The sequence below is a fragment of the Callorhinchus milii genome, unplaced genomic scaffold (assembly GCF_018977255.1).
Source record: "Callorhinchus milii isolate IMCB2004 unplaced genomic scaffold, IMCB_Cmil_1.0 Scaffold2, whole genome shotgun sequence".
Lineage (NCBI taxonomy): Eukaryota > Metazoa > Chordata > Chondrichthyes > Chimaeriformes > Callorhinchidae > Callorhinchus > Callorhinchus milii.
In genome coordinates, this window is record NW_024704743.1 from 50,538,668 (window position 1) to 50,555,650 (window position 16,983).

Genomic DNA, 16,983 nt, shown 5'->3' on the forward strand with positions numbered 1-16,983 from the left:
CGAGACTTCCACAATTCAATTCACGTGTGATCTTTAACAGTTGTCAGTAAGAACTTCCATTCCCCTCCCTGTGCAGGTCTCTGGAGATAGATAGTGCAAGCAGCTGAACCTCTGGTTAGCAGTTGCCAAGGTGCGAATGCAAATACATACTTTGAGGCAAACCAATATTGAAGCAACATCAAAAAGTACATTAAAATGAGCAGTCACTGGGTATTTCTGATTTGCTAGTCGTAAATTCCTGAATGTTAACAGCCGCCAATTGTACAGGTCTCAGTAAATAATAATAATCCTTGTATTCGGTATGGGACATTTGGGAGGACGTTCTAAAATATTTCATGGGATTTTTACTGCGAAGTGGAGTGACTGTGCATTTTTGGGCAATCCAGCATGGCAATAGTCATGTGAGTCTGCAAGGTAAGGATGAAACATACTAGGAGATCTCTTTGGGGTAACATTTGAGGGAAGAATTTCTCAGGTAAGTTGCAGTGGTCGCATTAACCGATTGAGATAGAGGCTTTTGATCAGCACAGTTCGATTGCTTGAATGGGGAAGAACAACACATCAGGTCACCTGTAGGGTAATACCAACCTGTTTCTCTGGCGGATTAAACCCAGTTCCTGTTACCGATCAACAACAACAACAAGATTGCATTTATAGAGCGCTATTCACGTCGGGAGGACGTCCCAAGGCGCTGGACAGTTGGGTCGGGACCCGAGCAGGGGGAAATGGTCAGGGTGAGGGGAGGAGAGGGAGCGATGAGGGGGTAGAGAGTCGAGAGGGGAGGTGAAGGCACGGTTGAAGAGAAAGGTCTTGAGACCGGCCTTGAAGGAGAAAAGGGAGGAGGCGGCGAAGGCACTGGGGGATGGAGTTCCAGAGCCTCGGGGCTGAGAGCCCGGCCAACGATGGTAGGGCGGTTAGGGTGGGAGATGTGGAGCAGACCGGAGCCAGAGGAACGGAGGGTACGGGCAGGTAAGTAGGGGGATAGGAGGTCGGAGAGGTAGGAGGTAGCAAGGCCGTGAATGGCCTTGTAGGTGAGGATGAGGATCTTGAATTCGATCCTCTGGGGGATGGGGAGCCAATGGAGGCGAGCGAGGGTGGGAGTGATGTGGTCCCAAAGCCTGGTGCGGGACAGTACATGAGCTGCAGGGTTCTGAATGACCTGCAGCTTGTGGAGGGAGGTGCCGGGAAGGCCGACGAGGAGAGAGTTCCCGTAGCCCAGCCTTGAGGTGATAAAAGGCGTGGATCAGAGTTTCAGCAGCGTGAGGGGTGAGGTAGTGCCGTAGTCTGGCGATGTTCCGGAGGTGATGGAAGGCGGTGCCAGTTGTGGTGCGGATGTGGGGAAGAAAGGACAGCTCAGGGTCGAACAGAACCCCAAGGTTCCTGATTGGCTTTGAGAGGTGGAGAGTGCAGCCTTGGATGCTGATGCTGTCAGTGGGTGATACAATCCTAAACTGAGTGAATTCTACTTCACAAACGATAGGAAGAACTGACATCGAAACGAAGGATCAAAAAGTCACGTCACTGTGAGCTCTTAGCACCCACACGAGTGTGGTTAAGCCTGTGGTGACCGATTCAGAAGATGTCTTCCGGCGCGGCTGCTGTGACCATATCATCTGAGGCTGACCTGACAGCTGATGGCCAGGGCAGCTAGTGAGATGCTCGTGTGGACACACTTCTCTCCCCCTCCCCCACCTCCCTTTGATGGGCCGAATCGTTATATGTCTGACAGGACAAAACCAAATCAAAACTACTATTGGAGAAGTCCTTTGCTTTCAACAAAAAGATGATGTTGAAATCACCTTTGTGACCCTAGCCAGGTGAAGGGTGCTTTATAAATGCAAGTTGTTGTTTTTGTTGAATTCCTGGCCTGATGGGAACCGTTGCGCTGGGAGAGGGTGCTCCCACCTCGTGGCCAATTAGTGCTTCATGTTAACCATCCCAAGCTGCATTCAAGCATTGTCGTCATACATTAATGTCAGTGATAGTTATTGAGTGTCACAAACGTTAGCCCCAGTTGTGTTTTTTACAAATGTGGTAACATGAGTGTTAAATTATGTGTAAAGCCCTGCCAAGAGCTAGGGAACCAAAGAGGACTCCTTTCTGAGCAAGGTCTCTTATTAGTAATAATAATCCTTGCATTTGGTATAACACCTTATCACGTCTTGTCAAAATTATTCTCTTTTGCCAAAGAGATAATAATGGGTTACAGTCTGGAATGCATTGCCAGAAAGGGTGTTGGAAACAGATTCCATAACAACTTTCAAAAGGGAATTAGATACGTACTTGAAAAGGAAAAAATGCAGGGGTATGGGGAAAGAGTGGGAGAGTGGGACAAGCCAACCCAGGCACAATAGGCCAAATGGCCTCTTTCTGTGCTGTAATATTCTATGATTCAAAGGGAGGGTGAATATTACAGCCACCTGGGATTTCATTGGATGTGTTCTTCCTCGTCAAGGCTGGCATTCGCCATGCTGAGGATTGAAATATTTCCTTCTCATACAACATACATTGCAGATCACTATCTCTTACTCCGAAAAGCTGCCTTGGCCCCTCTTCCCCATCTTCAGACCATACCTGAAGATGTTCCTCTTCGACCACGCTGATGACCTCGTCTTTCTCCCTGGATTGGTGTCAAACTGCTCTGTTGTTAAGCGCTCTAATACACTCACTACCCCTTGTGAAGGGTACAGTATAAATGCAAGTCGTCGTTGTTGAAAAGTACACCAGCTGGGGATAGGGCAAGATAGCGGGATTGAAAGTATAGTGTGTTCTGAGAGATGGTGCAGACTTGATGGGCAGAATGGCCTCTTGTGCTGTGAATTTCTATGATTCTAGGTTACTGCTTTACAATAGCTTTTCCTCTGCCTGCACAGTGTAGTCGTATGTTTCTGTCGGCAAAATTAATAAAATTTGCCAAATATCGTTCCTCTCAAGTAGCATCAATACTTTTTTTTAAAAAAGGAAACATTCTGAGATTATTGGGGCAGAAATGTAGGATAACCTACAAGGCTGAAACTGAAAATTCAGTTGAACTTTTATTACAAAACTCCATAAAAACATAAATATTTTTCTCACAACTGGGTGAAAAACGTTTACAGTATGACTGCACAGAGCTGCATAAAGTCCAAAGTAGCCATTGTACTTTATCAATTCTGACCTTTTTTTTAAAGAAAACCTGTGCAGTGCTTTTCACAAAAGGCAAAAAGATTCAAAAAATGTTGAGGATAATTGCAAATAAATTAGACTTTTTAAACATTCTACTAATGGTTGCACTTGAAAGCACCGTTGTTAATTTGGTGATACCACAACGTTTGACAATAACAAAGTGAAATATTATAATGAAAGGTACTTTTCTGAAAAAAAATCATTGACGCAGAATATTGTTCGGCGTCCTCATCTCTCTTGCAGTTACAGAGCAGAACTTTATTTTCCCATAAAGAAAGCTGCCAGTTCTAAAAAAAAACCTGTCGTTCGATAAATCTGCAGAGATCAATAAATAAATAACCTTGAACCTCCCGCCAGTCACTGAAACAATTCATTCTCTCTGCCTCAAAATATTCCATTTGGATCTGCTAATACAGGTTTGAATATGTGTTTCAAGAGCATACCTTTTAATTATTAACAGATACATGCTCTTTACTAGAATCATATAGCACCATTGGGTTATTTAAAGTATCTTGAAACCAGTGGGCAAAATGTATGCTACAATGGTATGTTAGCTACAGTAGTTCCAGTACAGCACAATGCGGTTTTCTTTAATTGTCAGCATTCAATCTGTATGAGGTAAAATAAATATGCTGGGACAATTCACTTCAACTTACTCTCCCTCACCCTGTTCATACAGTATTTTAAAATGCCTTCCTCCTGCTTTTTTGCCCCCCCCAAAGTCTTTGTACAGTTCATTCCACAGAGACTCACGCTGACATCAATCGTTCCTTTGAATGAGTTTCAGATGGAAACATTTTTTTTAGTCCTTCACTTAAGTACTTTGTGTTGTACAGTTTGATACTGTTCATTGTTGCCTGGGAATCCGATGATCCCAGTCCAGGCAGTGCTGCAAAGTTATCTCTGATTTATCTCTGATCTGGTGGTTGTAAGAACAGTTCCCTTTTGCCGCTGCTTGTTGAGTGGAATGCTACCAGGTTCCGTAGCTAAAGTCAGATATCTTTACTCTCATCAGTTAGCCGATGCAGCCCATAGTACAATGTGCAGTATTGTTATTTCAATGTTAATGTAGTTGGGACATCGATGGAGGCAGTCTATATATTTGATTTGGAGCAGGACTTGCAGCACTGTTGCCCGTAGAACTTGTGGCTGCAGACACCGTGCTGAGGCACCAGGTAGCACCAATTGAAATAATCCTTGCAAAACACATCTTCAGTGGGCGTGGTGGTGAAAGAGAAGCGTTGAGGAACAGAGGAGAGGGGGAAAAAAGATCCATTTTTACATCCATTCACAAATTACAAGGCTTACATCTCTACAGAGATCTTACCCCGAACCACCCTTCCCAAGAGATATATCTTACGTGAAACATAATTTTACAACTCTTGTTCCAGCAACTTTAGAAACACAAACAAATGAGGTCCCTCAACCCTAAATAACAGTGCCACTCTATTTTGGTTTTGTGACGGATGCAATAATTAAGACTTACAAATTGAAGCATTTATATGATTTATTATATGCAAACATCAACGAGTTCAAATTTGCTGTCAACTATTACCATTGCCATGCTTACAGTCTCAGATCTGTATAATAGTGTGATGGGACACTCATCCTTCCAGGTATTTGGTCCTTCACAGAAGAATTATTGCAGGAAAAAGCTAGTTATCTGATCTGTGGTCCCTCTCTCACCTCCAGCCTCTCTCACTATCACAGCTATTGCTACTAACATCATCGTGGTCCCAGCTCGGGTGCCAAGTCAGGATTATTAAGCGCCTGGAAAGTCTTCCTGACGTGAAACATGCTATATATGTATATCAATTTATATATGTATTAAGGGCAGTTTCCAGGATAATGAAGGAATAGAATAGGTTTAGGGACAACACAACACTGTTTGTGATTTTACCTTTCTTTTCAGGCACAGGACAGAAGTTAGTGTTGCAAGCTTCTGAAGCTACAGGTCTCTGATGCTGGAGGCAGCCTGTGGTAGGTCTGCCGTATGCAAGGCACTGCACGCCACGAGCTCGCACTCCTCCCCCGCAGGTCACTGAACACTGCAAAGCAAATGTTTCAAAGAGAAAATCAGTCAGAGTTGTATATGGATAATTCTTTACCTCCATATTACAAATAATGGCCAGCCATTCCGCAAGGCAATGTGCTCCTTGCAAACATGTGAACAAATGGATTTGGACAAGGAATGCAATCTTTTCTCAAACCTAATGACTGCAGCTTCACCAACTACTTATCTTGACTAAATTCACGCACAGTCACACCACTTTACTGTATATCCTGTGAAATGCTTTGAGACATCTCGACGGGTTGATAAAGTGCTGTATCAAATGCAAGGATTATTATTATTATGGGGGTGGGGCTGAGGGAATTGCACGTTTCTTTAAATGTATGTGAATCTATGGCAACAAAGTATCATCATATTCACATAAAATTTCTCACCTTTCTCCTCTCCCCACCCCTCGGTTCCAGCTCAAGTGCCAAGTCAGCATTATTAAGCACTTTTGAGACGTCCTCCTGATGTGAAAAGTGCTATATAAATGTAAATTGTATTGTAGCATAGAACCAATGTATTCCAAGCTTTGGCAATGGTTCTCGGAGTACATCCAGGGTTCAAACCCCAGTCTGTGCTAAATTAGCTGCTCTTAATCTGTCAGAAGTGATGCTACTATTTTCATCAACGTCCTGGGATACTGAGGGGGAAAATCAGCCAGGATCCTGCTCCTGATCGCCAGGTAGAGATGTCCAGTGGAGGTGTGCTAGTACAGAGTAAGGACAGCATTGGGCTTTGCTGTGACGTTCTCACTCTCAAATAGTCTGCCGGGACTCATTGTGTGTTAACCCATGACTAAAGGTGAGGTACTATAGGATGATAGAATCCATAAAATAAGCCCCAGGTAGACGGAAAGAGCCAAGGAGAGCCAGAGAGCAATGTAACCTTGATTATTCAATTAATTAATGAACCCACAACCTTCTGACCTCAGAGGCAAGAGTGTTATCAACCGGACCAAGCTGACACACACACATATTGATTTCAAATGAAAATACAGAAATGTGTATTTTGTTTAGGGAGATCCATTGAAACAAATAGGATTGCTTGACTTTTGTTGTGCTCAATATCTTTCACTGAACTTTGGACATTAGGAAATATGGGGGCAGAAATTTCTCTTAAAATTCACAATTGTGCAGGGAATTGAAAGGGAGACTTAACTTCAACCTGAGTTTGTACAGTAATAAAATCCTTGCATTTGATATTGCGCTGTTCACGTCAGGAGGTTATCTCAAAGCTCTTCACAGGATTGATTGTAAAGTAGTGACTGTGTGTTTTGTAGGCTAGGCCAATTTTCTGCAGTTTTCTTTTGATACTACATTGGCATCAACATCCAAATTCTGACCGAATTTAAGACCTTTTCTTCCAAAACACAGCATGGTTCTAAATATTGTGTGACAATCGAGTTAAGCCCAAAAGCATGTGTGATTTCGAAACCCAGGACGCTACTTTACCCTGTTTAAACCTATCAGATTTCAACCAATTGATAGGAATGCAGGTAATGTAAGGCAGTGAGCAATACATCCTTCATATACTACAGCGACCAATTAGAGCAGCTGGCTGACTAGTGGACACAGCTCGCCAAGTTTCTCTATTAAAATTAAATGCCTTCTTTGCTTTCTCCTTAGCTTGTTGATGATAGGTGCTGTCAACACATTTTGCGCAAGTTTGCTAAACATTGCAATATGTTTAAAAGCTGCTCGCTTCTTTGTCCTTTAAGGAAGAATTCATATTACTCATCAGCAGAAGATCAAATAAACCCCAGGACTGAATGAATGTCTGGCTAGCAGGTCCAAGCATAACAGTGGCTAGCCCGTTCTTACACTCAATGTGTAGTGCAGAAAAAACTATCCTTTTATACATTAGATATAAATTATGAAGGTGAGGGCATCGCAGTGAAAGCACAATACATTTGAAGAACAATACGTTCTGAGCAATACAATTATATAAATCAACAACAAACAACAACAACTTGCATTTATATAGTGTCCTTCACATGGGGCAGCGTCCAGGAGAGCTTAACAGTGGCGGAGCCTAAGGATTAAGTGTGCACAAAAACCCGGGAAAAGTAAATAATGAGAATCCAAGGCCGTGCTGTTATAAGGTGTATGGGTCTGCTTTAGTGAGGTGTACTGTGGATGTGCGCTCCACTGGAAACAACGTATACTTGAGACAGTACCCTGTTGAGCCAGCTTCCTGCACTAAACAATGGCTGCCTTGTGGGTCATTAGGTTGCAGCTGACAACACTTTCTACACATTGCTCATATACACAGGAAATGCCCCATTTTGTGAACAAAGTGACTTCAGCAACGCTTCCTGTGCATAGTGCAGCACCCGTGTTACATTAGTGGTAACCTGGTGACAACCTGGAAGACGATTGTGTTTTGGATCTTTGTTTTAAACCATTGGGACTGTTTATGGTCCCAGACCCCACGTTATAATGAATCCCCCCTGCAGGTCAAAGCCTGAAGATTTAATGGAAAAGGAATCTAAGAATGTGGGCTCTCATACAAGAAACGTACTGTCTCTATAAGTGCAAATTGAAGTTGTAATTGGAAATATGCTGAACTTTTAAATTGCTGTCAGTCTGTCCATATACCAGTCACTGACCTTGAAAGGAAGACATTGTTGTAAGTGCTTGAGACGTGCTGATGTACTAAGATATCAATCTAGTGGTATTATGGTATTACTGGAGCCCTGCTCCATTGGACCTAAGAACTACCAAGCCTAATACTCCTTAGAATTAGAATCCATTCACTCTCTGGCACCTCCCTACCTCTCCGACCTCCTCACTCCTCATTCCATCACCCGGTGCCTCCACTCAACTGGCACCGGCCTCCTGCTCATCCCTCGCACCCTCTGCCCCACCATCGGAAGTCGTGCTTTCAGCCACTACTCCCTGAAACTCTGGAACACCCTTTCTGAATCCCTCCTTGCCCCCTCTCTCCCCTTTTTCAAGTCCCGCCTGAAAATCTTCCTCATTGACCATGCTTATGGCCACCTCCCCCCCGCCACTCCCCCGGCTCGGAGTCAGGCACCGCCACTGTTAAGCGCTCTGAGATGCTACCCTGCGTGGAGGGAGGGCACTATATAAGTGCACGTTGTTGTTGTAGAAATAGGTAAGCAGGATGCATCCCTTCAGGGAAAGCATTCCATTCTAAAACACTGGAATTTCCACGTGTAGGTGAGATGCATGGAATTCTCAGTCTTGTTTGGATACTCTTAAGCATGGTGATGGATTTCCGCATGTCTCAGACACCCAGCTGAATGAAAAAAAACACAAAAGAACTAAGAACTGCAGAGTCTTACCTGAGACCATGGTGAGGCATACCAGCTTGCTAGTGCATTGCTAAGCACCCTGTCATTGGATGATCTTGGGCAGGCACTAAGGATGCAAGCTCTCTCCAGTTCGATGTTAGGTTTTGGCAAGTGATGGCACCGTTTGTAAGCATAGTCTTTGTATTTACCAGAAGCATCTTTCACCGCACATTTTAAGTGTCTCTTCTGAACGCCTTTACCGCAACTTGTAGAACACTGGAAAAAGCACCAACGTAGATGAAACCAGAACCTTGGTGTGCAACCTCAAACATTTATGATAGTAATAATAATCTTACATGTGGTATAGCGTCTTTGGTGTACAACGTCCCAAAGTGCTTCTCAGGGTATTCTGTAAAGTGCAGTGACTGCATTTTTCCAAGCTAATATATTAAAAATACTCAGGTATTTTCAGAAGGAATTACACAATGGTAGTTTCATCAGCGATGTGTTATTTGGTAAATACAGTATAACTCACATAAATCGTATCAGTTGGGACCATAACATTCAATATGACTTACACAAAGTCCAAATTGCAGGCAAACTGTATGAATCGATTCAATGAAAAATCTACACTGTGCATGCTTAGTAACTCAATGCAGCTGGCAAGTGCGGATATGGTGACGGTTCAAGGCTACATTTCCCGCGATTTAATGCATCTTGACCCGTCGCCGAATGCGCACTTACTGGCAAGCGTTGGGATCGCATTGAATCACGGGAAATTAATGCCTGTGGCGACAGATGAAGGCTATGTTTCCTTTGATTCAATGCAGCGGACTGTAAGTGCGCATGCGTCGACGGGTCAGGACGTCATTTCTTGCAATTCAAAGCAGCCGGTACGTGGGGGAGTAATGGAGGGTAGGGGAGTGGCGTTACGAGTTAGGAGGTGATTAATACAAGTCGAGCAAAGAAATCTAAGTGGTTTTGAAACTGAATGGGATTCGAATGAATGTATGACATAGGCGGTTAGACAATTTATAAAGGTAAGACTTATATGGGTTTTACTGTACTCTTTGATGGTATTGTTTCTAGGTAGTTTGATGTGAATTACTGTAAATATTACTAGGCAAGAAATGCACCTTTTTAAAAAGGAATGATTTTAAACCCACGAAACAATGAAAGAAAAGGGACACACATAATAAATTATTTATGAAATCAACTGGCACTAGTTTGGGTCTAAGGTAACAACAAATACTAAGATGGATACCAGCAGAGCAAACACTAAACATCGCCACATTTTACACAACATAACAGATCTTCTTAGATTGCAGTTTTCCCAATTAACTCAGACAGGATATATTTCACAATCACTGCTTGATAAGCAATATGTTGCTCGGTGTACATTTTAGGAATGACAATGTTTCCAAACAGTTGGTCTTAGGGACTTGATATGAGTATTTCTGAACAGATTCAACAAGTCCACCATTTACTTAAGGCAGTCCCTCTTTGTGATCGGAATCACTGAAAGTTACTGGAAGTCACGGGAAGAACAATCAGTGATGTGCATCCACTTGTGGTGAATGAGGCTGATATTGACGGTCAGATTTCCCTAAATAAAAACTAACCAAAAGCACAATGAAGCCACAAAGTCTTTGGTGTAAATGACTGATTCACGTTTTAAGTCTATCGTTTCACCTTGAGGCACAACTGGTTAAAGCTCACTCATTGCTTCCCTCTTCATGACTTGTTTTATCACTCCTGGCTAGCCACTACTCTCGTTGAATTATGAGCAATCTATTAATTCATTATTGTTTTCAACGTTACTGTAATCTGTTACTGTACCTCGCTCCATGTTAATATAAACCACTGCAGTTTGCGATGTTTGTGGCAGCGTTTCAGCAGGCAGGTTTCTTGGCTTTTGGGCTTAGGTTCTGCCTTGCACGCACTGCCGTGTAGGATCTGGGCTTTGGGAGCGGGATTCGTACTCTTGCAAACAACAATCCTCTTCCTCCATCCTTTTCCACATGTCCGAGAACACTGGACAGAAATAAAATATTTTAATGACTGACTAGACCAGCTTATAAATCATGTCATTCAGACTTAAATTCATGTTCCCCTGTTGTCACACAGAATCAGTTTGAGTGCTTCCATTTCTCATAAACATTACGCAGCTGACCTTCCGCGCTAATACTATTTGTTTTAGTCTGAAGCAAAAAATTATCATCACTGGATGATTTGAAAGCTTCAGGGAAATGATGACTGCAGCATAACAGCACACACAGTTTGTTTTTTGTGGCATTTCTGCAGTATCAAAAATCTGTTTAAAACAAGCAGGAGGCTGCAAGACAGTATCAAAGGAAATAATTTGAGCCATTTCTCATCCTATTACACCAACAGGAACTCCATATAATTACTAAGCAAAGGCTGCATCCGTTGATTTAAGTTTTCTTAAAAGAAGAAATTGCCCAATTTGAAAGCTGCAAAGGCAATGAAAGGCACATGCAGTCATTGAGAGCTACAAGTCACTGTTAAACAGTTACATAATGGAGAGCGGAAGAAGCTGTCAAACCATGAGAGCTGGGGTCGAGTAATTTAAGTCACCTGCTCTATATGTGCTCGTATAATTGCTTTTATGTCACTAACCACTATTAGCTATTTCATGTTAGGAGCTTGTACAGCACATGTGGTCTGATGTACCCTGCATTTGATTCTATTGACTATTTTCTAACCTGGAAATCACTTTCAATGTGTCAAATGACTGTGGATGCCCCTTGCTAGTATTTCTAAGTGCAGAATAATTATTATTACACCAATTACACCTGCTGTGAATAAAAGGAAACAGAAAATAACTGCGATGTCAGAAACTAAATAACCAGCTAATCCTAGTGGATTTTCTGCTGTATTGCAGCATTCCTTGTTTAAATGTTTTCATTGTTTTTTTCCTTCAATTTGTTTGTTTCCAGCCCTTCCCCTGACCAAATATTCCCTCACCTCTCCTGAAGGTCCTCTCTCACTCTGGAGAATAGTTCCACAAGGTGTTTTATGCCATCTGGTACCTCACCTAAGTGACTATTCTTCCCCAATGAGTATGCACTCAGCATCACCAGGATCTTCACTCGCTGAGGGCAACACAGCTGGATCCAATCCTGTCCTCCAACAAGGACCTTCGGCCAGTAGCAATGAGGAGCAGAAGCCCTTGGTTTATTTCCACCCACCTCTCTGGTATGAACAAGCATTGTAGTGCCCTTTCTGCTGAAATCAAGTAATTGAAAACAGCCCACATTGGGAACTCTTTGAATGTTGCATGGAATTTACCAGGTAAATTAGGTAAATAGTTGATCTGATCTTGAGAAAACACAAGATAAGAGGCCTTTATTTAAGTTTAATTATTTCCTGTTCCTAGGAAATCAAGAACAGGAGGAGGCCATTCAGCCCTCTGAGCTTGTTCCATAGAATTTAAATCGGAGCCAAGACAAGTATAACTGAGATCAGGAAGCAACTCTTCACGCAGAAACTTGTGAAGATGTGGAATGCCCTGCTCCAGAATCCCGGAGAAGTGAAAGGGATGTTTGAAAAGCGAGATGATCTGATACTAATTAAGGGGTATGGCGAAAGGGTATTGAGATTACAAGATCTGCCAAGATCTAATAAACTGGTGGGACAGGCTTGATGGGCTGAACGGGACCTCCTGTTCCTATGGAAATAGAACTCACGGTGGGTTGGCGGTGGAGAAAACATTGGAAATGAAAGTTAAATAAAGGCTTTCTATCTGTCCAAGATCATTAGATCAAGCAGTTGCTTACTTCTGGTATTGTCTATGTAGTGTGATTGGTTGTGGGACGACACGTCAAAGAACCAGAAGCATCAGGAGAGCCCACAATAGCTCCTGGTTACCCAACACTCCAGCAGGTTTACTACACACCTCAGACCAAGCTCCAAGGCTCCAGGCAGGTGGACAGTCTCGGGTGTTACACCTTTGCCTTCGCACAGGCACAGGCACTGGGCACAGAGAGTCGTGCACATTTTCCAGCTTGTTGAAGGCAACTCTTCGGACACATTGGACTTGTCTGAGCTGTTCACCTGTTCCGCATGTCTGGCTGCACTCTCCCCAGTCCCCAATGGCCCAGCTGTAGAAACATCAAAATCGTTCACACGCGCACATTAAAGTGGAGGATTAAACCTGACAGTTGGAATGCAAGGTCGTGTTTACTTTTTTACCTGATCCCACCTTAGGAACCGATTGTTCAGTGTTAGCCAGATGAATTTAAGTTTCACTAAATCTCTCTTGTTCAATTTGCACCTCCAATTTAAGTCAGTTGGGGAGAAATTCACCTGAGTCTAGATTTAAGTAGCACTTCAGAGAGTTCAAAATTAAGCAAAATCTTAAACACAGCCTGAATTTCACAGCTTTTTTTATATAAATTATTTTGAGAAGCACTAAAAAACGCTTTCAAAATTAAACCTTAATCCAGCAATTTGCCAAATTCTGGGCCCTCTAAAATGCAACAAAAATAGAGTAAATATGAACCCAGGTAGAATTTCTCCCTGAAAATCCTTGTGTGCCCTAAATTGTGTGTACACAAAATAATAATAATCCTTGCATTTGTTATTGTGCCCTTCACCCCGGGAGGACATCTCAAAATGCTTCACAGGATACTGTAAACTGTAGTAAGTGTATTTTTGTAGGCAGACAATTACTCAGAGCAATATCCTGCAAACAGCCATGAAGTGAATGACCAATTATATAATTATTAATGGGCAGAGGGGATTTTGGTTTAAAATCTGATCTGAAAGATGCTGCACATCCTCCAGCAATGCATTGCAGCATTAGCCTTATCTGTGAACTCAAAACAAGGCTTGAACAAAACTTTTGACTCAAAGGCACGGGTGCTACCAATTGAACCAGTCTAGATACACTGAAGATTAATTTTCGATTATTTTTTCTCGCCTCTTTCACAGGGTATTTGCAGGCTGCTTTCAAGATGGATCACTACCTTTTAAATAATAATAATAATAATCCTTGCATTTGATATAGCGCTTTTCACGTCGGAAGGACGTTCCAAAGCACTTCACAGAATACACTGTAAAGTGAATTGACTGTATATTTGTGGGCGAACGCGGCAGCCAATTGCGCACAGCAATGTGCCACAAACAGTCGTAGATTGAAAATGACCAATTTTTATAACTGTTTTTGGTTTTGGAGGGATTATTATTAGGCGTGTGGAGTAAGGAAACTTGCCCAAGGTTTCACCCTGCCTGGAATTGAACTCAGGTCTCTCGCCTGCAAAGCGAGTGCTCTAACCACTGAGCTACAGGACTCCACAAGCACACGAGCAAGAGGATGTAAAATAAATCTAATGTGGAAAGAACCTACTCCAGTTCCCAACCATTCAAAGGTGAGCAGACTCACTGGGGCATTTTTCTCACATAACTTCCCACACTTAACCCTATAACCGTTGAACTGCCCAGGGCTTTGATGTGAAGAAAATCCCATGAGGGCAGAGTTTATAAGTGACATTCTACAAAGGGAAACAATCAACTGGTCAGTTCAACTTTTTTTCATTGGCAAGGTGTATTCATGCAGACCCGATCTCTCCAAACCCACCCATCAGAAGATTCCTTGGTGTCCTGCCCCTGTACATTTGAGCATGGTCGCACCACACATTTAACTGATTCTTTTTATTCCCACGTTGTAAAAACATGACTAGAAATGGTTACCATGGTTTTGTAATCCACTGAACAAATGTTATGATAACACTTGGGAGTTAGTCACTTCCGAACTACAAATGCTTTCTTGGGATTTCTTCCCATCATCTAGATGTGCTGTGTAACTGAAAGATCTCAACCAGCCATTGCTCAGAACACTTACTGCCAAACCTATGGATTCCATCCCACAGAACAAAAGAGGAATCCACGTCACTACTAAACAGGATACTTTATAAACTGATTTGAATTAAAAGCTTTGAGCTATGCAACAATGGAGCAACAGACCTACCGATCATATTGCAAGGATTATTTTTATTATTATTCGTTTACACGCTGTGCAACTGTGTTTGGACAGATGTTATCCAATGCAGATTACCAAACTGGCTTCAGGCCTCTGATGACCATCGGTGGATGACATGGCGTAATTCTGTGCCTAAATCTAAACAGCCTCCTGTCCGGGCAGCAAGCAAGCTGATGACAGCTGGCTGGCCTGCAGCTCAGCCCAGTGTGGAAGTAAGCTACCCTTGGACTGTAACTCAAACCAGCACTGAGATGCCAGAAACACATCTGTCAGCACTTCTGGACATTACCTTCAATTATTTCCTCCATGTATTCTTCCATGATTATATATAACGTTTACTAACAGGGCAACAAGATGCCATTACAGAGTCACGAAAGCTGTACAAAAATAAAATGTGCCCCCTCCCCCCCAAATCCTAGTCAGCAGTTAGTGTTATATTTATTACTGAATCAATGCAAGATTCCTAGTTTGGGAAAGCAAAAGCAGTAAAGGATTTCTTTCCTCTTTGCTGATTTCATATTTAGGATTTGGGTTGCGGCCAACGATCACAGACTGCATCTGAGAACGATCAAAGATATTAGATACAGAAAATGGTATTTGCTTTCAGCTTAAGCAATGTTTTAATGACTGTGTGCATCACTAATAAGGTAAACCATGTGAGTGATGTCATCTCCTCTGTATGATCCGATCTTTTTTACATCAACAGTGTTTGCAGACACTGCATGTCCCTAGACTGCTGGTGTAAGAGTAACTGAACCGGTAAAAATATATTGGTTATACGTGCGGACCAGAAAAAGAGACATCATAACCTGGGCACTCAACCAACAGTTTATCACACTTCTCAGATGAACTTTCTTTTTGAGTGGAGTCCTGTAGCTTAGTGGTTAGAGCACTCGTCTCACAAGCGAGAGACCTGGGTTCGATTTCTAGCAGGGCAAAACCTTGGGCAAGTTTCCTTACTCCACATGCCTGATAATAATCGCTCAAGAAAAAAATAAATAAAATTGGTCACTTCAATCCACGACTGTTTGCAGGATACTGCTATGCACAATTGGCTGCCATGTTTCAAATATACAGTCAATTCACTTTACAGTATAGTCTGTGAAGTGCTTTGAGACGTCTAGAAGACGTGAAAAGCTTTATGTCAAATGCAAGGATTATTATTATTACTATTATTATTGTTATATTCTCTGCTCTTCTGATTCAGGTCCATTGTTCATTGAACACGACTGTTCACTTGCACCTGGCTTCAAACACACTCCCTTGTTCCAGTCATTACGTACTCTCTCAGTAAAGAAAAACTTTCTGGTGTCTGTCCTGAAGTTGCCTTTGCAACTCTAAACCTACGTCCTCTTGTTCTACTGGCTTGTGCATCCTAAAGCATTGATCTGGGTTCACTTTTTCAATCCCAATTAAAATGCTATAAACCTTTATGATATCCTGACTCTTCTTCTCACAAGACTGACTGTGACCTGTTCCCTAGCAGACAAACAGTGCTGCTACTGTGAAAGTCAGTGCATTGTAAATGATAGGACCAAAATCTTGGTATTCAAGAGGTGGTGGCAAACCCACCCACATCCAGACGCAGGTAATATGTTTATTTCGCTGCTCAAATTGCTGCCACCACAAGTGCTTTCTCACAATAGAACAAATCCCAGAGAAACTGAACCCTTTTCTGTGCAGATCAAACCATGGTCAAAAATATTTTCTGCTGCACAACTCAAACAATTTGTTTTCAGCAGTACTCAGTTCAGAGTATGTCCTGAATTTAAATATTTAAGCGCTCCGTGGTGCTACCCAGTGTGAAGAGCACTATATAACTGCAAGTTGTTGCATTTTGAAGGTTTTTGTGAGGATTTTGGATGCCACAAGTTTAGTTAGATTTCTATGGCATAGGCCACCTTTTAAACAAATATCTTTCTTAAGGTTTCTCCCAATCTGAGTGTAACTGAAATGTTCTCAGTCTACGTGATGGCACCATGCTTGTTGCTCCTGGGAGGTGTTCAAAGTATGGGAAGTCAGTTTATAATAATAAAATTCACTTTTAGCTAACTGAGTTACTCACTGCACTCGTATAACTCATGAGGATTGAGGAGGTGAGGATTAGTTCACAGAGTGTAGGTTTTTGTGATCTGCAAACAAAACGCATACACACAGACACACACGCACACACACACACCAAGGCATGGTCCAAGAAGCACCAATTTTTAAATTAGTCACAGGTTGTTTTGACCCCGATTCATAGTGTAAAGTATAGAACAGTCTTCCCGCTGTACAGTACTTTGCTGCTAGCAGCACATTGTAGTATTACACACTGAGCAGCTCATTCCAGTACAGAGGCCTTTGACTACATCCCCTGCATTTGCCAGGGGTGCAGAATGAAACCTAAAGGGGAAATGAAAAAAAACAAACTACTTTTTAAGGTTTTCATTGAAATTTGAACCAAAAGGCTGCAAAGTATTAATGCTTGCTTAAGATGGAGAAAATTCAAAAATTACCTTA

General features: G+C 42.2%; 1 protein-coding gene across 1 annotated transcript in view; it reads right to left on the reverse strand.

Annotated features, from left to right (window-relative positions):
• Nucleotides 1-3,030: 3,030 nt before the first annotated feature.
• The window catches only part of LOC103183198 (A disintegrin and metalloproteinase with thrombospondin motifs 16), a 120,455-nt gene continuing 106,502 nt past the window's right edge, over nt 3,031-16,983 (reverse strand). The window contains exons 19-23 of the mRNA XM_007900538.2: nt 12,397-12,601; nt 10,317-10,511; nt 8,529-8,753; nt 5,066-5,213; nt 3,031-4,375 (exon numbers count right to left, since the gene is read on the reverse strand). Coding sequence (XP_007898729.1) covers nt 4,260-4,375; nt 5,066-5,213; nt 8,529-8,753; nt 10,317-10,511; nt 12,397-12,601 — 889 coding nt within the window. The 3' untranslated portion in view covers nt 3,031-4,259. The remainder of the gene's footprint in view (nt 4,376-5,065; nt 5,214-8,528; nt 8,754-10,316; nt 10,512-12,396; nt 12,602-16,983) is intronic.